General features: G+C 36.2%; 1 protein-coding gene across 1 annotated transcript in view; it reads right to left on the bottom strand.

Moving 5' to 3' along the window:
- syn2b (synapsin IIb) overlaps positions 1-22,726 on the bottom strand; it is an 84,055-nt gene that overhangs the window by 30,155 nt on the left and 31,174 nt on the right. Inside the window, exons 2-5 of the mRNA XM_039648553.2 lie at positions 8,118-8,175; positions 3,907-3,998; positions 1,729-1,885; positions 858-947 (exon numbers count right to left, since the gene is read on the bottom strand). Coding sequence (XP_039504487.2) covers positions 858-947; positions 1,729-1,885; positions 3,907-3,998; positions 8,118-8,175 — 397 coding nt within the window. The remainder of the gene's footprint in view (positions 1-857; positions 948-1,728; positions 1,886-3,906; positions 3,999-8,117; positions 8,176-22,726) is intronic.

Genomic DNA, 22,726 nt, shown 5'->3' with positions numbered 1-22,726 from the left:
ACATGCATTTATGGTAAACTAAAATGTTATTTCTATTGAAACTTGTATGGCATGTATTTAAAGATATTATGTTACTACACATTTGTAACGACGAAGTTGCACTTTGTACATTTAAAATGTACGCTCAAAAAATGCTGCGATGTTTTTGGTCAAATATGGACAGACTCAAACATTGGGTTAAAAATTTAATAAAAAATTTAACCCAATGACTGGGTTTGTCCATATAAATTGTGTTAAAACAACCCATTTTTAAATGCTATATCAAATAACACACTACATTTAAAATTATGATCACGTGTGCTTCAGTATGTTAGTCAACACATCAGAATCTTTAAAGCACAAAAAAGATTATTAAAACATAATGATTACTAATGAACTTTTAAGTAAAACTTTATTTTTGACAATGGCCATTGCATATGTTACATGTAGTATGACAGTAAATTATGTGTAATTACATGCAACTAACCATAAACCAAACTGTAACATACAGTAACTGGCCTTAAATTTCATCAATATTTCATTGTTTTTTTTAGATGTCATTAAAATGTAATATTTGAAGTTCACTACAAGAACACATTCAGTACTATTAAGCACACTACTTTTAAAGAAAGGGTGTATTTTCTGTAACCAGGACATAATAACATAACTTATCTAAATGTATAATATTTTTTTTGCCATCCCAAATTGAGTAAAAAAAAAAACACGAATACAAATAACCGCCATGTATTATTATTATTATTTTTTTCAATTTATTTATTTTTGTGCGTGTTATATTTAGAAGAGAAGCACTGAGTGTTTCCTGCATGTGGACGGTCTCAGGGCTGAAGTGAATGAAAGCGAGGTGTTTCTGATCTTACCATGTCCCTGTAGTTCGAGTAGAACGTCTGATCAACGAGAGGGAATTTATCTGCTCCCAGTTTATTGTAGGTGCTGATCAGCTGAGCGAACTGGAACAAAACACAGAATCCGTTTGGGTGAAAATGATGGCAAAAGTTGAACTTGAGTCAGCTCATAGACAAACAAACCCAATCTGATTCAAATAACATGCAAACTATTTTGGAGATTTTTATTAAATCCGTCAAGTAATCCTCACAAAACTGATTTCAGACGGATCGCTGAGGCAGCATTACGGTTTAATGATCAACAATACAACAGAGCGAGCTAAGCAAATAGCCTACAATAGTTATTTATCTATATAGTTATTATTATTATTTGGTTCAAATAGAGATCATGATTCTCCCAAGATTCTGAACAGACAACTAAATATAACAAAAAAAGAATATGAATTGCTGCAGTCTAGTTGAAAATGTTTAACTAATTAGAATGAATATTTTAAATTGGTTTGAGTAAATAATTCAATAATTCACTCATAGACCCCATTTACACCTGGTATTAAAATGCGATCTGTATAAGTTATCCGGATAATAAGTACCGATTCCATTTACACCTGGCCACATAAATGTGTTTTTGCAAAACGGATATAAATCCGATCTTAAACTCCCGTGTTATATGCAGATTTAATGGATTGCACGCCACCAAAAGCCTGGGTCGGGGCGCTTACACTGCAGGTGCAGATGGCGCCTAGCCGGACATGAGCAATGGAGGGTGTCAGCCGCAGGGCAGGGCTGAGAGACCCGAGGTGCTCGCTTAGCTAGCTCCGGTATTTATATCCGAACTATAAACTTTTATCTTTTACCTTAAAACACAGTTGAATAAAAGCACACTCACGGCCCATGGTTTGTCACAGAGGTTGTAGATGGACTCGAGTGAGTTGACACTCGGGATCCCAGCGTACTGTAATCCGATGATTATGTTCCTGAAGTCTTCGTTCTGAGCCATGCTGTACGCGTGCTGTCGGACCAGGACGAAATCAGGCTTGAAGGACCTGTGAGAATAATAACACAGATACAGCAAATCCTGTGAGAATAATTTACAGATACAGCAAGACACACACACACACATGCATGCACCCATTGGCTTTTGGCTTGCTTAGTTGTGCATTTAATCTAATATTCAACATATTGATCTCCAGCATTGACACCATTATATGAGAACTCTGAGCTGGACGATGACATTACTGTTTACTCCAGAGCGGCTCTATATATATAAATGAACTAAATTAATAACTTTTTACCACAAAAATGAAACATCACTGAACTTACTAAAGCTGGACTGTGACGCTATTTTCTTCTGGAAACAAGCTTTGTTGCATTATTTTCATATTATCCCTGTAAAGCTGCTTTGAAACACTCTGTGCTGTAAAAAGCGCTGTATAAATAAAGGTGACTTGACCCAGTCATACACACACACACACACACACTCTCTCTCTCTCTCTCTCTCTCTCTCTCTCTCTCTCTCTCTCTCTCTCTCTCTCTCTCTCTCTCTCTCACACACGCACACTCACTCATCTACAGTGGTGTAAACCTCCAGTGTGAGTATCTGTATTTCTCACACACACCCACGGTCTGTGTTTATGATAAGTTGTCTGTGTTTCGGCTTCCTGTATTTCAGCGGAATCACATTTGTGGTCGTTGTGACAGTAAATCACTTCAGTTTAGATATTACTGTCACAATTTTGGCTTTTATCACTGGAAGTCACTGAAATTTCAGCTGTGGACTTTTAGGTGGTTTCACTTTATTTGAATGGTCCCTTTAAACACATTATGTTGACTAGGTAATGTTGCACCTACATCTCTACTAACTCTCACTAGACTGTTAGTAGAGTATTAGGTGACTGGTAGGGTTAGGGCTAGATTAAGTTGACATGTAGTTGCAAAGTTACTTATAGTCAGTATAATGTCTGTTGGAGGAGCATCACAATAAGGAGTTGGCAGATATTAAGCAGAAAGTCTACTATACTCTAATGAGAGTAAGTTGACATGTAGTTGCAAAACAGAATGTTCAAAAGGGACCATCAAAATAAAGTGCTACCTTTTAGGTTACCAGTGTTTGTAATAAAACAAATATTATTTTTTGAAAAATAATTTTTGGTCTGTTTACTTGCACTAATACGCATTAATTCATGCTTAACTAATGCACAGATGATACTGAATTAATGTGTAACTAATGATTATTTAAGCTATTCATTAATGATTACCACATTAGAAACTAATTAAGAGTAAGGATAATGTATTAGTTCAAACATGAATTGTTATTAATTAAATATGTAATTGTGGATTAATCCCATAATAACTCATTTTTTTTAAACTAATAGTGTCAATTAATATGTTAATTACCAGAATGAGCCAAAGCCTTGTATTTCAACTTTCAGATAACATGACAGGTACACTAATATGCATTAATACATGATTAATAACTTCACTGTTACTGCAAATTCATGTGTGAATTACTACAATTACTAAATGACTAGTTAATAATGATGTGCCCCAACAAGTAAAGTCATAACATAATGATGCCTTTGCAAATCATTAGCTAATGATTAATTAAAGCAGACAACTGGAAGTTGAAGTGCATAGCTTTGACTAAATTGTGGTAATACACATTAATTTACACTATTAGTTAATAAAATATGTTATTAAGGAATTAAAACACAATGGCATGTTGAATTAATGGAAATTCATGTATTACTTAATCTATTAATCATATAGACTCTTTATTAGTTGCTGATGCAGTAAACATTAATTAATGGTTTAGTTCTTCATGAGTTATACATTAACTCATGATTATCTGTGCATTAGTTAAGCATGAATTAATGCATATTAGTGCACCCGTATTGTAAAATGTGTTACCGATATAAATCTTAAACCTAACAGTTAACATCTTTAAAGCCTAATTTTCAGCTCAGTGTGTCTCAGGTAAACTGGTCAAACAGGTAAGGAGAGTTAACCGTGACTCTATATATTTAATACTAAGATATACAATAAACCAAACACGAACACTGCTTACCGAACCACTCTGGTCCCGTTTCTGATGACCTGCATGTCGACACTGCATGTGCCGTTCGCATGAGCCACGAGGTTGAGCTCGGAGAACTCGGCCTGAAAATGTATATAAAACATGATAAATCCGCAGTTATAGCCTAATCATGACAAGGATCTCAAAATATACATATGTTTAGCATTCAGAATCTGCCCAGTCAAACTGAGGTCATAAGTAGGATTAAGAAATGTACAAAACACCTGAAAGATTAAGGATAACATAGATCTTTCTGAACAATTTCAAAGTTTTCGTCATGATTTCATCATGCTTGTTCATCTGTGTTTAGTGTGTAATGTTGCTGCTTGATCATGAACAAGCTCCTATATCAGTGTCAGTGTTCCTGAACTCCTGAAACGCCTCCATATTAGTCTTGAGTTTCTTCCGGGAACGAAAACGTCACAATATTCCTCATTATAATAATCCATATGCAGAATAAAGGGGTGGGGCCTGGTTGAGTTAGTTAGTAGGGTGTTAAACTTGAAGTTACGGAAAGGGGCGTGACATTTCCCAAATACACTCAAAGCGCTCGACCAATCACAACACACTGCTCCAGCCGACCAATCAGAGCACAGTGTGCTTTTCAAAAGGAGGGGCTTCATAGAGACAGAAAGTAAACAGAGCGTTACTGACAGACAGGGAAGAGAGGAGCCACAACAATGGAGAATATGAGGAAAGAAAACCTGTTCTAGAGCCTGAAACTACAAGACTTTATAAAAAAAATACGTTTTTTAAAGTTTAATATGTGCGCATAAATCTCCATTTCTTTTCATATTTATCTGACAGCATCGATGGGGAACACAGGCAAACATATTTCTCCTCCAACAGTTTTTCTTAGCAAACATCTCATTTTGCATCTTATTTTGCAAAAATGTCCCTATGGTTTTGCGAACTAAACTAGATTTCTAATGATGTATAATGCATAAGAGAAGAGGCAGAATAATGCCCCGATGATCACATTGCTCACTTTATGAAAGCTTAATTGTGATCAACAGCAAGGGGGTGTAAATCGTGTCCCGTAACTGTTCCTCATCTTTGTTAACATTCATGTTATGTAATGCAAGCTTTAAACACAGACGCAATAAAACTGCCTATGCAAAGCTGTCTCATATTTTATATGCATAAAGTTCATTGGTAATAAAACGTCCACTTATATTTGCGGGCTTTCTCAGTCACTGTGTCTTAATTGGAAGGGTTTGTGGTTGACAGAGAGTTAATGAAATAAACTTCATCTCCATTACCTGTTCTTGATCAATAACCAATCCCTCAATGACTCTTCGCTTCTGCTCAGGTTAAAGGCCATCCAGACAATTACTGTATTCAGATCAATATTGGCTTCCAATCAGTAACTTGTGGTCCGGAATATTAATGAGACGGCATGTCTCAAAATGCTCAGGAAACCTTTTTATTTTGTGACTAAAGGCAATTTAAAATGACTGCATTAAAACAATGGACCAGTCAGCCTTCACTTATGAAGACGCGGTGCGCATTTCTAGGTCACGCAACCACTGAAACATAATGAATAACTTCTACTGTAATGGTGTTTGTGTTTGTAGTGAGGACAGATAAATCACTGAGAGGAAATGTACCGCATGACAACTAGTTAGGATTCAGTGTTAGAGACTTGTTTGTGTGCATGTAACATAAATATCAATGAAGTGGTTGAAAACAACCAAATAAATATTTAAACCTCATAATTCCCTCGCACTTTGTGAAACATCTTTCCCTCCCAGGCCAAAATGACCCCGAAGCCCTAAAATTAAATTTTTTTTTTTTTTGCCCAGAAAGCTGATTTTATTTCATTTTGATAATATATATTTATATATATATATATATATATATATATATATATATATATATATATTTTTTTTTTTTTTTTTTTTTTTTTGATAAAAGTTTAATGCATTTTTTTGGAGATTTTTATTTTTTAAAATTTTATTTACATTTCAATGACTCGATTTACATTTACATTTATTCATTTAGCTGACGCTTTTATACAAAGCGACTTACAATTGCTATATATGTCAGAGGTCGCACGTCTCTGGAGCAACTGTTTAAAGGAGTAGTTCACTTTTGAAAAAACTTTTGCTGATAATTTACTCACCCCCATGTCATCCAAGATGTCCATGTCTTTCTTTCTTCAGTTGAGAAGGAATGAAGGTTTTTGATGAAAACATTCCAGCATTTTTCTCCATATAATGCACTTCAGTGGGAACCAAACGGTTCAAGATCCAAAAGACTCTCCTGTTCGTTCATCAAAATGAACAAATCTTTTTCCGAGTCATTTGGTTCATTCAACGAACGAAACGAACGAATTGACTCAGAAAAAGAATCTTTCATTTTGATTCGTTCCTTATTCATCGTCTGGAATCGTTTAAAGCCCTTTGAACAGTTCGCAGTTTGTTCTGAAACTGTCTTTTGGACCTTGAACCGTTTGGTTCCTACTGAAGTCCATTATATGGAGAAAAATGCTGGAATGTTTTCATCAAAAACCTTAATTTCTTTTCGACTGAAGAAAGAAAGACATGGACATCTTGGATGACATGGGGGTGAGTAAATTATCAGCAAAAGTTTTTTGAAAAGTGAACTACTCCTTTAAGTGTCTTGCTCAGGGACACATTGGTGTCTAACAGTGGATTTGAACCTGGGTCTCTTAAACCTAAGGCATGTGTCTTATCCACTGCGCCATCGCCACCCCCAAGTCAAGATTTGATCAATAAATGATAAATAAATAGCAATTTAAGCACATTCCTCACATTCTTTCAACTTAAGTTCAAAATAACTCAGTAAAATAACTCTTTTAATTCAGCTCAAAATATCTTTGGGAGTCTTTGCCGACCTATTGTGGAAAAGAATAATAGGCTACAATATGATATTTCATGACTCTAGATGGGTTTAGCTCTATATGGAGCAGAGGAGCTGTTCCGCTGAGAAAGCCAGTTTCTCTTCATTGTGCGTTCACATGTAGACATTATACAGTCATTTATTGGTAACTTTTAAGTTTGAATTTTTAGCATTTTTAGGGTTTTCTTTGTGTACTGCAGCATTCCTCCCATTCCATTCATTCCTAAGGTGCTCAGATTGCAGAATGATTTTTTATTGAGTTTTTTTTTATTTTTTATTTCAACCACAAAAATCCATTCATTTTTTTTTTTTTGCGTGTGTATTTGTGGTTCAAGTGCAACAAAAGTCCTGGGGTCTTGGACCCTCTTATGAACACTCAGTTTCAAAATGAGCCGAAATGGTTAGTGCGATTGTAACAGGGTTAAAAAGAACCTTTGATTTAAAGTTTTGTGTGAATTTCATAAAATAAGGCATTTGGGTGTATTCATTGGTGTTAGAAGGCTCCCCTCCTGTGGCTATTAATGGTACTGCAGATATTTGATTTTGTCGCTCTTCTCTTGCCGTACCACAGCAGATTCAAGTGTCGACGCTGTGGGTACTGGGTATGTATGGTTTTTCATGCTCTGACGCATTAACAAATTAATTGTGAAAATGATGCGTTTCAAGTGAATCTTTTTGACTTAATACATTGCATACATATATGTGAACATATGGATAATGCATTTTGCACTTTAACACGATTGTTGAGAGTTTTATAAGATGTATTGAATTTACATGTGCGTCACATGTGCGAGCCCGGATTCATTTCTTGTGATTATTGCGTCTGTCTTAACTATCTGACGATTTTTTGTATTATGAGTTAATTGAATGTGTAATCTTTATCTTTCTAGTCCATATGAATGTCTGCAGTCTGTCATCAGCCACAATGTAACTTTTCTTTCTTGTTGTTTCCAAAAAAAAGGTATGTTGCTTTCGTGTTTATTCTATTAACAAATGTTATTTGACAATTATTGAAGATTTACTGATGTTGTCTGCAATTAACTATTCTGTACATTTACATTGGTGTGCTTATTATGAGTATTATGTTAAGTTTTTCACATTGTATATCAATACTATGTGTTTAATGTGAATAATACTATTGACAGCAGATTCAAGTGTCGACGCTGTGGTCCATATGAATGTCTGCAGTCTGTCATCAGCCACAATGTAACTTTTCTTTCTTGTTGTTTCCAAAAAAAAAGATAAATTGAAGCCGAATCCCATTTGTGAGTGTCCTTTCACATCCGTTACACGATCACACAGAGAATAGCAAGCAGGTGTACGGTAAAACGCTTTACCTGTTCAACTTTGACGTCATAATCTCCCTGGACCTTCTTCCCACGAAAAATCTTTGCCCTGAAATACAAAAAAACAAAACAAAAGTATAATTTCATGAATGCTTGTAGTGTTAAGTCAATTTATGCATAAACAATCCATGCCTGCAGCTTTAATGCCTGAAAACTCAGACAAACACACTGCATACTTGCAGATGAAGAGACAGAGATGCAAACAGACGCTGTTCTGCCACTGGATGTGTTTGATAAGTCTTTTTGATTTGCCACTCTCTTGTGTTTGGCTGCTATATGAGCGGTTAGAGAGAAAGCAATCTGACTGCACAGCAGGGTTCGAGAACACACTGGAGAAAATAGATAAAAGAAGGAAAGATGGCTGATATCTGTCTGAATCAGTGTCTTTTACTCTCTTTATATATGCAGAACAAGTGATACAGAATCTCAACATCTTTTTCCAAGCATGTATCCTTGCTTTTGCAACTTTCAAGCTCATAATGCAATTTTGCATACAGGTAATGTGAACAAAATCTCACTGCAGAGCCAGAACGTCCCCGAACTAACACATCTGAGTCCTTTATATGGTTTATATAATGCTGCCATCTAAAGGAAGGACATTATTATGTCATGTAATATTGAATTTCCTTTAGATGGCAGTATCTCCAATGCACTTTTTTTTTTGTGTACAGCGTATATTTTTTATTCAGTGCATTAAAAGGGGAATGGAAGTGATGCAATTTCTCTTCGTGTGATATAGACCAGCACTACGTTTCAAAATACAGGCCAATTAGTGGTATTTGCAAGGACATGGTGTTTCACTGTTTCTAGTGCTATCACCAGCTTAATAATACAACACCTGAACAAAAAAGCAGAAGTAACCTTCATAACACCCTAGCAACGGCAGAGAAAAACTCGTAGCAACAGCCACCCACGGACAAGCAACACAATAATGTGCTCTTCTGTGTGTCAGCAGAAGCATCTGTGAGGAAATAAAGAAATAAAGTGGCAGCTGTCAGTTAGAGCTACTCAGAAAATGTGTCATGGTAATCCAGAATAATTCCTGGAGCTGCACCTTAGTTTTCAACGCCAAAGCTATTTTGTACTGCTAAAAATAACTGGAAGTCAATGACACCGGAAGCCAGACGCATTCAATTTGAAAATGGCTGCACTAAAATTAATGTGTAATGCATGGGATAATGTAATGAACAAGAGCTCTGCCAAATAAAAGAACACAAACAGTCATAAAGAAGTGCGGTGATCCTGAAGGACGATGGCCGTTCTCACGCACTAATTGGCTAAAGCAGCAGTTCTGGTTAGAGCTCATACCGTGTATGTGATGGTGTTCATCAGTCCGTCTCCGTCAGCTACAGCAGGCAGAGTCAAAAATGTTCGGTTAAATATGTAAGTATGTACACTAGTGTATTTTGAATTTATGTAAACAATTATGTTTATTTAAATTATATTCTGCACTCCCCAGAATTTAGTTTGTAATTTAAATGTCACGGGTGCCCCTTGCTAAATTTTACTCAAGTACAAGTAAAAGTACTACAATGGAGTGTTAAAAAAAAGACCTTTGAAAAAAAAAAGAGTTGTTGTCCCTTTCAATCAGAGAATATTATAGGAATGTTTTCTCTAAACATTATGAGAATGTTCAGCAAGTAACATATTTCTAAGAACGTTTTCTATCAACATTATGAGAATGTTCATCAAGCACAAATAATGTGATAAAGACGTTACGATAACGTTGTTCTAAGAACGTTTTCTATCAACATTATGAGAACGTTCATCAAACACAAATAACATGATAAAGACGTTCCAATATTGTTGTTCTAAGAACGTTTTCTGTCAACGAAATGAGAACTTTCATCAAATACAAATAACGTGATAAAAACGTTTCAAAAACCTTGTTCTAAGAACGTTTTCTAACAACGTTATGAGAACATTTATCAAACACAAATAACGTGATAAAGACGTTCCGATAACGTTGTTCTAAGAACGATTTTTATCAACGTAATGTGAACGTTCATCAAATACAAATAACGTGATAATGACGTTCCAAAAACCTTGTTCTAAGAACGTTTTCTATCAACGTTATGAGAACGTTTATCAAACACAAATAACGTGATAAAGACGTTCCAAAAACCTTGTTCTAAGAACGTTTTCTATCAACGTTATGAGAACGTTTATCAAACACAAATAACGTGATAAAGACGTTCCAAAAACCTTGTTCTAAGAACGTTTTTTTTCAACGTAATGAGAACGTTCATCAAATACAAATAACGTGATAAAGACGTTCCAAAAACCTTGTTCTAAGAACGTTTTCTATCAACGTTATGAGAACGTTTATCAAACACAAATAACGTGATAAAGACGTTCCGATAACGTTGTTCTAAGAACGTTTTTATCAACGTAATGAGAACGTTCATCAAATACAAATAACGTGATAATGACGTTCCAAAAACCTTGTTCTAAGAACGTTTTCTATCAACGTTATGAGAACGTTTATCAAACACAAATAACGTGATACAGACGTTCCGATAACATTGTTCTAAGAACAATTTTTATCAACGTAATGAGAACGTTCATCAAATACAAATAACGTGATAAAGACGTTCCAAAAACCTTGTTCTAAGAACGTTTTCTATCAACGTTATGAGAACGTTTATAAAACACAAAAAACGTGATAAAGACGTTCCAAAAACCTTGTTCTAAGAACGTTTTTTATCAACGTAATGAGAACGTTCATCAAATACAAATAACGTGATAATGACGTTGCAAAAACCTTGTTCTAAGAACGTTTTCTATCAACGTAATGAGAACGTTCATCAAATACAAATAACGTGATAAAGACGTTCCAAAAACCTTGTTCTAAGAACGTTTTCTATCAACGTTATGAGAACGTTTATAAAACACAAATAACGTGATAAAGACGTTCCGATAACGTTGTTCTAAGAACGTTTTTATCAACGTAATGAGAACGTTCATCAAATATAAATAACGTGATAATGACGTTCCAAAAACCTTGTTCTAAGAACGTTTTTTATCAACGTAATGAGAACGTTTATCAAATACAAATAACGTGATAAAGACGTTCCAAAAACCTTGTTCTAAGAACTTTTTCTATCAACGTTATGAGAACAATTATCAAACACAAATAACGTGATAAAGACGTTCCGATAACGTTGTTTTAAGAACGTTTTTTATCAACGTAATGAGAACGTTCATCAATCATAAATAACGTCATAAAGACGTTCCAAGAACGTTGTTCTAAGAACGTTTTCTCTTAACGCTACAAGAACGTTAATAACGTTATATGAACGTTCCGAAAACATTATTTTAATAACGTTTTGTCCTAAGATTTACACAACTTTTAAAGAACGTTAGTGAATGTTCTGGAAACGTTCGCTGTTAGCTGGGGCGATGCTGGCAGAAGAAGGCAGATGATGCAAAAGCTCCAATGCAAACACTTTACTAATAATTCTCACAAACGGGTACAGATATAAACATGAACAGAAACACTGGATACCCAACCACGTAGAATCAACATTGACCGACACGGACTGCACCAAAAGAGAAAACTAAATACAGAAAAAAATGAACCCTAACGAAGACAGGTGACACAGATGATAATCGATGAACAGGTGGATGATTGAGGGAGTGAGTTCAGGTGTGGAGACAAGAGGATGCTGGGAAGTGTAGTGAAGATGACGCAGATAGAATGGTGCAGACGACGACTGTGACAACACAGTATATATACTGTACACTGTATCAAAAAATGATTTTTACTGCTTGTCGAAATTGCTTAATTAAAATGAGCTTAAACAACACAATTGCTATACATTTTGTCGAAACTTAATTTGATTGTGTCCTAAATATGTCAAATTTAAGATTACTTAATCTGTTTGTGTTGGATTACATGAATGATTTGTGTTGCATTTACTGAAACTGGGCTGTGCTTGTTAGTTTCCAGCATGCTTTGCATATGACTGAATTAAGAGAGAATAAATGTCTAAATTAAGTGTTATTTTATGTGTTATTGAGAAAAAGAGAAAAGGGGAAGACTTTATTGTGCCTAATTGTGTTTAATGTTCAATTGCAATTTAAATCACAGTGTGTTACCATTGTGGAGAAGAGGAGCATTTGGTTAGGATGAAAACCGAAATGCTTTAATTAATGTAAATCTTATAATTTCAGATGCTAAAATAGCTATTACTTGATTATAGTCTAGAAATGTATTTGTGTGACACTAAAATAAATTTTCATTGAATTATATGAATGAATATTATGAATTCAAATACCTGAATCATATCAGGGAGCCTTTTTATATTCACTGACAATATGAAGCTGTGCCAGACCATAGTAAATAAGTTGAATCAAGCTTAATACATTAAGTTGACCCAACGTAAGGACATTAAATTGGAACAACAGAATTGCATAATGGTGAAATAAAGCAAGTTAATCATGCGGAAAACCTTTCCATAATTTTTTTTATGTTCATTCAAAGAGTTATTTTTGTGTTGAGACATATTTTTTGTTTTATTCAAATGAACAATCTGTATTCGAAAACAAAGTTTTCCCATTTTTAATCCACAGTTGGGAAGGTGCTATCCCACCCCATAGTTGGGTTACCCATTAGGTTATTTTTAACCCAACATTATAAAGTGAGTGGCAACATTCACAGCGAGTGGCAACATTGATATGAAATGTGTAGAAAATCTAGAGATTTGACTTAGAAACCCTGCAGTGTCAAGCTTGTTTCAAGCTCCAGGACGTCCCTTAGCAAAAAGGGCACATTTCCCCTCCCAGTTTCCACCCTCTGAATCAGGAAAGTGATTTCATGCCCTCCTCTGCGTCACTGCAGCTTACCAACCGCAGATACAAGAGGGAGACTAATCAGCGTCGGCTGCTTTGATCCTGCCATCATCTGTGTGTATGGATGAGAGGAGGGAAGAGTCCTAGTGAGCCGTGAATCGCATCTGTGCTCTGGGGGAAGCGTCAATATTACTGATTATGAGCCACATCATTATGGCTATTAACTCTATATGGAGTCTGTCATGAGGCTTTCATTTGGAAAAAAACAACAATCACAGACTGACGTATTATAGCCTAACATAAGCCACATACACACTGCAGCTAAATTCGGTATTCACGAAAAAAATAGTCTAGCCTATTATGTACGGTGTGTATGGAACTTAACTTAACAGTTGTTAATGTGATATTTTAACACATAGGAGACATGTCTCTCTTCTATAGATAGGCATTTCCAACACATTTTTTATAATATAAGCACTGATGCGATACTATAGTAGACGGTTGCATGATTATCATTTTTTCTAATAGAATCAATATTGCAAGTAAAGACATTTATAAAGTCATTACTGCGGTGCTATTTGAAAATGTCTGAAGCTCTATTTCTCGTTAATTTGTATCAAATAAATACCTAGGGTTGTGTTTGTTCTCTTCTAAGAGTAATCACTTTGAAAAGCAAGCAGATCTAGTAGTTTTTAATGGCCTTTGTATGCAAGAACACTGTCTTTCCAAGAAATGCGAAATACCCCATATGGAAATACCTCTAGTTTTGTTTTCTACGGAGGTGTATTGCATTCACTTGAAGAAAAAAAATCTACTCTGTTTTTCTGAATTAACGAGTTAATTTTTCATGAGAAAAAAAAATTGCTCTGTTTTTCTGAATTAATGAGTTAATTTTTCATGAGAAAATTTTTTTTTGCTGTTTTTCTGAATTAACGAGTTAATTTTTCATGAGAAAAAAATTTTTTGCTGTTTTTTTCTGAATTAATGAGTTAATTTTTCATGAGAAAAAAGTTTTTGCTCTGTTTTTTTGAATTAATGAGTTAATTTTTCGTGAAAAAAAGTTTTTGCTGTTTTTTTCTGAATTAATGAGTTAATTTTTCATGAGAAAAAAGTTTTTGCTCTGTTTTTTTGAATTAATGAGTTAATTTTTCATGAGAAAAAAATGTTTTGCTGTTTTTTTCTGAATTAATGAGTTAATTTTTCATGAGAAAAAAAGTTTTTGCTCTGTTTTTTTGAATTAATGAGTTAATTTTTCATGAGAAAAAAATTTTCTGCTCTGTTTTTTTGAATTAATGAGTTAATTTTTCGTGAAAAAAAGTTTTTGCTGTTTTGCTCTGTTTGAAAAACAAAGCAAAAAAAAATCCATAAAAAATTAACTCGTTAATTCAGAAAAACAGAGCAAAAAAAAAAGAATCCATGAAAAATTAACTCGTTAATTCAGAAAAACAGAGCAAAATATTTTTTTTCTCATGAAAAATTAACGCATTAATTCAGAAAAACACAGCAAAAAAATTTCCATGAAAAATTAACTCGTTAATTCAGAAAAACAGAGCAAAAACTTTTTTTCTCATAAAAAAATTAACTCATTAATTCAGAAAAACAGAGCAATTTTTTTTTCTCATGAAAAATTAACTCGTTAATTCAGAAAAACAGAGTAGATTTTTTTTTCTTCAAGTGAATGCAACACTTCTACCAGCTGCACATCAATTTCTATATTTTCTACATTCCAAGTCATAATTACGAGACGAAAAGTCAAAATTGAGATATAAATTCTAAACTATGCCTTAAATTTAAATCTCATAAATAGGACTTATGGTCAGTTTTACTAAACAGAGCAAATTAGTGTGTGAAAAAAGCATGATCTATACTGACTATTAATAAGCACATTAATGAACACTGAACATTAATGAAACTAGCATCTGTTTTAAGACATGCTTGGTAAATAATGTTGCAAATAAATAAATAATAAATTGGCGATTGCAAACCTTGAATGAATATGAATAAATGAGATGAATAAATTCTGAAAAGGAAACTCCAACAAATGCATCAGCCACAAAAACAACCCCATCTACGCTTTTCACTCTGATTTTTCTCTGTGTCTTTAGTAAATCCTGACAGTACCGGCCAAAATAAGGCTTTTGCGCAAGCTGTTAGTAAATCTGGCCCTTAGAATGTCATAATTTCATCTATTTATATCTAAATTATGATTTACAAAAGCATGTTTTTTTTCTTATGTGGTGGAAATGGACCTCCATACTCTTCTCTATGAGTGCAGTGCAAGAAATTACAGGGAAAGAGTTTGAGCATCGACTCATTCGGGTTGTCAGTTCTTGTTATAAAAAAAACAATAGAGAAATAAAATAGAACAAGCCCATAATAAACTAAAATAAATCACTTTATATTGAAATTAAGACCAAGATATCCAACGCATTCTCACCCTATAGGGCGTCATCTAACTGACACTTTTGACCATGCGTCTAAATCCGACGCACATGGCAACCTTTAGCGTCAATTAGATGACGCGGGTAGGTTTAGGTATGGGTTAGGGTTAGGGTTAGGGTTAGACCACTAGGAGGCGCGTCTCATATTCATGTGCGTCGGATGTTGACGCATGATAAAAAGCGTCAGTTAGATGACGCCTTGGGATAAGAACGGCCTGAGATATCATGACCCATTTTAATAACTTCATAAACTGGGTACGTTTTGAGCCTAACCCCAACAACCAACACATTCTCATCCCAAAAAGTCATATAACTGACGTCTTGGGACGTATTTTGACCATACGTCAATATCCGCCTTTTTAGGGCTCCCTTAAACGTCGGTAGATGGCGATCCCGGGCCGTCATACAACTGACGCTTTACCTTTAACGTCAGTTAGGTGACGGGTTAGGTTTAGGGTTAGGTTTAGGTATGGGGTAGAGTTAGGATCCCATAACCTCATCTACCGACGTTTAAGGGGGCCCTAAAAAGGCGAATATTGACGTATGGTCAAAAGACGTCCCAAAACGTCAGTTATATGACTTTTTGGGGTGAGACTGCGCTGCAACAACAAACCCAAAACGCTTATTATAAGACATGGCGACACTGCAAAAGAGCGTTAGGCTAAATGGATATGGGGCTTTTCGGCTGTTTTATTCCATTATGCGACAAATATGTGCAGCAGTTTAATCGTTTAGTAAAACAACAGCACACTTCTCCTCAACAAGCCGTTTCAGAGCATTCATGTCCATAATACAAACAACATTGTTTGTTACAAGCTTGAATATAACGAAAGCGGAGTTTGCACAACTGCATGTGCAATAGTAATAATATTGAGTATTGTTCTGAAACAGCACACCAATGCAAAGCCAACTCATTGATTCTGTTAAAGCCACTCCATTAGTTCTGTGTTTTTATGTTTTATTCATGTCGATCAGTGTAGAGTATTTAATTGCTCTGAGCAGCTTAAGTGCAGTCGAATCAGTGCCTTCAGAAAGTACATCCAGTAACAGGAAGCCAGTCGATCAGTTCCCCAGCCAACAGGGATTCAGAAATTACACAGAGCTCAGAACAAGAGCACAACATGCACTTTCTGTCAGAATCTCTAATGAAGGATTTAGGACAGTGTTATTAAAGGTGAAACATCCAACAGTAAAGTTTCTTTAGCACAGACTTGATCAATTACGAGACCAGTGAGTGTCTTCTTCATGCTCAACTTCTGTTCAGCGTTTGGCCCGTGGTCATGAGGAGAGTGCTAATGAATCCTACACTTCATACCACCTTGTGTGTGTGTGTGTGTGTAATAATGTAGGGGAGAGCGGGGAACAACCTAACGCTTTTTGAATTTCTCAGTTTGAGTAAACGTATTTAGGGTTCAGAGTATTTATTTTTTCCTACATGTCTAGTACAGTTATGTGGTTTTGTTATGTGTGTGTGTTTACTTTTTTCTTGATTTACCCCGAAAGAATGGAAGTGAACTGTGACAACATGCCCCATAGAACATTGTAACATCACCATATGACAGATTATTAAATGTTATCTAATCAAAAAATGTATAAGACAAACTAAATATTTTGTCAGTAAAATAAAATTATTAACTTTTTTGTATAAAATAATGGCATTTTTTAATAATTAATGATAGTGATTAATTAGTGATTCTTGCGCTCTTTAGCTACGGCAGTTAACAGTTTACTTTCGGCTGCTGTTGCCTGTTGTTTAAAGGGATAGTTCACTTTGAAATTAATGTTTTAGCTTACCTCAAGGGCATCCAAGATGTAGGTGTCTTTGTTTCCACAGTATTTTCAATTTTGATATTTTTCGGTCAAACCGTTGTTGTTGATCAGTCATATAATGGAGGTCTATGGAGCCCACCTCAAAGAGCATTCCAGAGATTGCGGAAATTTTGCCTTTCACGGTGAAGATCTAAACATATTTAGATATATCGAAATCGTCTTCCATTGCAGTTTCCTGTATATCTAAATATGTTTAGATCTTCACAGTGAAAGGCAACGCTTCCAAAATCTCTGTAAAAACAATGACTGACGTACACGCACGAGAGATCACTTCCGGCACATGCGCAGACCGAAGCGCCCGTGCTTAAAATATAATATGTTGCCACACAAGGACCTCACCATAAATGAAATTGTAATAGTTGTATGCACTTTGAAAAACATAACTCTTGACTTCTTGACTATTTCTCATGATGTGATGTGAAACGTGTACAGTCTGCTTTCTTCACTACAGATTCAGCCTCTTGTTTTGAAACGGTCCAAGCCATTATTGTTATTTACCCAAGCCTAACTTTTACTAATGGCAGAAACTCATAATAGATCTATAGTAAAATATGTTACGCAGTCACTGCAGAGAGAGAGAGAGAGAGAGAGAGAGAGAGAGAGAGAGAGAGAGAGAGCGAGAGAGCATGTAATCATCTGTCTCTACCACGCATCTCAGCAGCATTTCTACTATAGTGTCGGGTTAGTGTGTGTGTCTCTGTGTGTGTGACTGGACGAGCTCTCTCTCAGATGGGCAGGACTCACACGACTGACTGACTGGGCTTGAAATGTGCAGTGTCTCAGAGTTAGACACATGATGCTTAATCCAAGTCTAAAGGCCTTCAGTTTGATGTACTTAACCATGTTTCTGACACACTGTCATTGTGCATTTGTGTGATTGATAGTGACGTCTGTTCTGGAACACTCATTAAATCAAAGCTGCAACACAAGCCTGGTTACAGGAGCTTTAGTAAAATTTATAGCTCTGAATTTGCAAGTAAGGCAAATTATTTCACATTTATCTATGTCCTAGTTTTTTCAACCTTTAGGCTATAATATTTTTCCAAAACCCTTGAGATGGTACATCAACTTATAATAGATTGAATGACAGGTCTGCCATAGCCTGACAGTGTCTGTATCGTTTTACTGGCACTCTGTAACTTCGGGAAGCGGGTAGGAACCCGAGCACAAAAAGAACTATAAAATTCCACTGCTTTCCAGCATACATCACTAAGCTCTACAACGGTAGGAATAATAGATTATCTTCAGAAATGATTTAGAAATTCATTATTCAATGCATTATTACACAGAACATAACTTTAAATATAATTGTTTTCATAAATGATTGTTAAAACATCCCGAAACAGCACCCAAAACTTGCAAAGACCTCATTAATAATTAAAGACCTCATCTCATTAATTATTCACATTCAACAGCCAATGGCAAGTCTCCAGCAGCAGACCTTTTAATTTGTTATTTTTGTGTTAGTATTTTATTTCTTCAAATAACAATATTCAGTTTGTGTTTAATGATAAATAAATTATATAAACCATGCAATTTATTTAGTTAAGCATACAGTATTGTTTATACGTAATTCCTTTGCGCAGCTGCGCAGTGCATGCGATCCGAGAATCAAATTCTGGCGGTTTTGTAGGCCTGGCTACAGCAAATTATACTAAGAAGTGGTTTAAAGTTTTATCGGTGACAAAGACGACTTTGACCAACAACAACGTGCGTGGAGACGACTCTGGAGCTAATGAGATGGTAGGAACACGGTAAGAAGGGTAGGAATAGAGAATTTCTCTGCTACATTGCTAAATTTGTATTGCAGTATGTAATGCATTGCTTTTATTATTGCTGTATTGTTGGTGGAAACCAGGTGCTTTTGTGACTCATGTCTATGAAATGTAGAGTCATAAATCAAATTGGTTTTGGCGTAGTTTTACTTTGGACTTTGGACTAATGATATTACGTTGATTGCGCCTTTTACTCAAGAAAGCCACTAGATGGCACTGTGTTGTGTATGTGACGAACTATATGCAGATTAACAAAAAATATTAGGCTACTAGGCTAGCAAGCTATATGTGGAAATGTTAAGAGAAAATAAACAAAGACGTTGAGATCATACGGTGAAGTATTTTACTTAAATAAAATGAACAAAACAAGACTGTGGTCTATTTTAGTTAAAGACTAATATGGGTTGTTGTTTTGGTCTGTCTCAGATCATAAAAAAAAGTGTACCCCCCTATGAAAATTAACCCCCCCCCCCATTTGGTTTGTTCTGGTGACTGCCCTGTTTCAATCTTTTGACATTTGAAAAAAATAATGCCCATGAAACTTAATTCATAAGACATGCTGAAATATATGCCAATGTACCTGGAATGAAGACATTTCACATGCAACACTGGAGTCTACCCAAGATGTGAGAACTCCTTCCCTCTGCAGAGTTCGGGGGTATCGCTTGTCAACAAATGCATGCGTGTATTCCCTAGTGTAACCATGACAGATTTTACGACAGTAATAGAAGACAATACTGTTTCCCAACTGTGGGGGGACCCCGAGAGCAAAATTAAAAAAAAAAAAAAAACAGAATACTGCTTTAATGGTATAGCTTGAAGTGCTTCTCTTTTTTTACTCCAGTATAAACACAATAAGCAGCCAATAATATATGCTGTGTATGTTTAATCCAGCCAATCACAGCAAGTGCCAGGTAACCTCTGACCCGCCTCTGCCACTGTTATTTGAGAAAAACAAGTGGTTTACACATTATTCAGTCTTACATTTTTGTTTTATACGTTATGTTTTTGTACCTCCTCTTGTAGAAAAACCGGGACGATATTAGACGATTTATCTTCCTTCAGCTGCTTATGTAACCGTATGATGTGTCTGTTTCTACACTGGCAGTATAAAACGACTTCAGAATACATATCACACCCATGAGCATCTGATCTGATCTGAGAGCTGTGGATTTCAGTCGTGACTACAGTCAATGCAGGAGATCAGTTAGACGGTCCTGATGGCAGGTTTCTCTCAGGCTCTCGGTTCCCGTGGCTACGGTCTCCATGGCGATTCCTCAATAGCGGCTCTATGTGATGGCCACCCATCGAATGTGCAGGTCAAATGTGCACCTTACTGTGAGCTCAGGTCATCATGCAGTGACTTCAGACGGTGCTCTTAACATTTGCTCTCACGTGTACATCCAACACATGTACATCTATAAATTACAGAGACCATTCAAACTGTGTTTTTCTGTCATAAACAAACAATCAGTGAATGCGTTCAGCATCAATTGTGTTCAATAGACACACTATAATCCTACAGAGAGATCAGCCAATCAGGGAATTGAAGAGCTCAGCCATTTCAATGAAGCACCACAAATTACGCTGCATATTTATATATTTGTGTAAATATAATTTTTTGGCACCTTTTATCAATTCATGGTCATGTTTGTTTGATTTAGATCTGGTCTTGCCACAGTCTGAAGTAGTTTTTTTTTTTTAAAATACCCTGTTGAACACGGATAATTTTGTTCAAGTCTTGAAAAAACAAGGCTGCTATTTTTGCAGAATGTGATCCTTTCTCTGCTTGTTTGCTTCAGGCACTTTGTAAATATAAAATGGAGCAATAGGACTGCATATCATTTGTTCATATTTTGAGAATATGTTCCAGATATCTGGCAGAAAAACAGTCAGTAGCACCTTTTTTTTCTTAGTCGTGAAACACCTTGCTTCTAGATGTACCAAGAACATTCAGTGAGAATCAAACCTGCGGTCTTATAATAATACTAATAATATGTTTTATTTATATACCATACACTTTACATAATATTGACAGTTACAAATATAACATCAGGATAACAACATTCCGGCAGAGAGACAGTTATCATATTAATATGTCCAAAAGAAAACAACAGTAAGGTATGCATGGATCAGAAATTTAAAGTACACAATTAGTTACCGTATATAGTGTAAATAAATGAGACTTGAGATCAGTTTTAAAGGTCTGGAGGAAGGAGACAACACAAGGTGTTGTGTTTAAGTTGTGTCATACTGTGTTGTATGAACTACAGCAACATGGACAAATAGAAGCGCCTTCGATCAGCAGAGCAGTGACATGTTAACCTCCAGCGATGACTGTCTGTTTAAACACCTCTTAAATCATTGTTTCGCAGACTAGAGACCGGCTCATGACAAGCGTGGTGTAGTGAAGATAATAGGTAGACACTCAGTCTATGTGCTAGTTCTGGATTTATCATCAAGTTCACTCAGGTGTGTCGGCCAGAACACCTCTTAAGGCCAAATGTTCCAGAGTATGAAATAAATAGTGGAGAAATAATTCTGATTCTGTTTCTTTATTCCTCTTTCTTGCAATTCTGTGAGTATTGGTGTGTGTGTGTGTGGTCTTTTTTTCATTTACGCACACTCTGAGGGAAAGTGCAGCTCACACAACCGACTGACCAACCGACTATCTCTATCGTACTGCATACTAAGTATGTGATGTCAGTATACAAACCAGCGCGCGCCTCAGCCACCGTTACAAGCGCTGAATCAACGGAAGTCAACGTGAAACATAAACCCTAATATGGTCAACTACACTAAATAATAGCAACACTAAAATAACTTTGGGGCCTTTTCTACAGCCGCCCCCGAATGTATGTAATACATTCGCTCATCAATAAAGGCAACAAAGTTCTATGGCTGGGGTGTGGTTGCAGGAGTGGAACCGTCACCATCTTCTCCAGAAGGAAGTGCAGGGAGGACAACCAGCCTGGCAACTGGCCGTGTGTAGATCCTTTCCTTAACCTTTACATCAGCGGACCTGATGTGCCCGTCAGGGCTGGGATGAGTCTTGATCACTTTCCCAATGGGCCAGAGGGCCCTCGGAAGATGAGGATCAGCGATCATCACTACACAGTCCCCTGTAATATCAGGTGGTGTAGCCTGCCACTTCTGGCGAGCTTGCAGACTTGGCACATATAGTCGGATGAAACGGGCCCAAAAGTGATCAGCCAAAACTTGGGAGTGTCTCCAACGGCGGCGAAAGATGAGCTCACTTTCAGGGTAGACTACCTGAGGTAACGAACCATCAAGCCGCCCCATAAGAAGAACACTGGGAGTCACTGGATCTGGGTCGCTGGCATCTGAAGACACATATCCCAAGGGCTTACTGTTAAGGATCCCTTCAACCTCAGTAAGTACGGTGCGAAGCACTTCTTCCGGAACAGGTTGAGCACCGACTGTGGCATAGAGTGCACTCTTAACTGAGCGTATCTCCCTCTCCCATACCCCTCCGAAGTGAGGAGCGGCTGGAGGGTTAAAGCGGAAGGAGATCTTCTGTGGAGCAAGGAGATGTTGTAGTTCATTAGACATTCCAGCGAAGGTCTCACGTAGTTCTCGCTCACCTCCCTTGAAATTTGTTCCTTGATCGGAAAACAGCTCAGCAGGTGTTCCTCTACGGGAAATGAACCGACGAAGGGACATCAGAAAGGCATCCGTATCAATGGAGGTAAGGAGGTCCAAGTGCACCGCCCTCGTTGTGAGGCACTTGAAAATGATC

Source organism: Pimephales promelas, chromosome 21 (assembly GCF_988280905.1).
Source record: "Pimephales promelas chromosome 21, fPimPro1.hap1.1, whole genome shotgun sequence".
Taxonomy (NCBI): Eukaryota; Metazoa; Chordata; class Actinopteri; order Cypriniformes; family Leuciscidae; genus Pimephales; species Pimephales promelas.
Note: the sequence above shows the minus strand (reverse complement) of the source record. Positions and strands in the feature narration are given on the sequence as shown.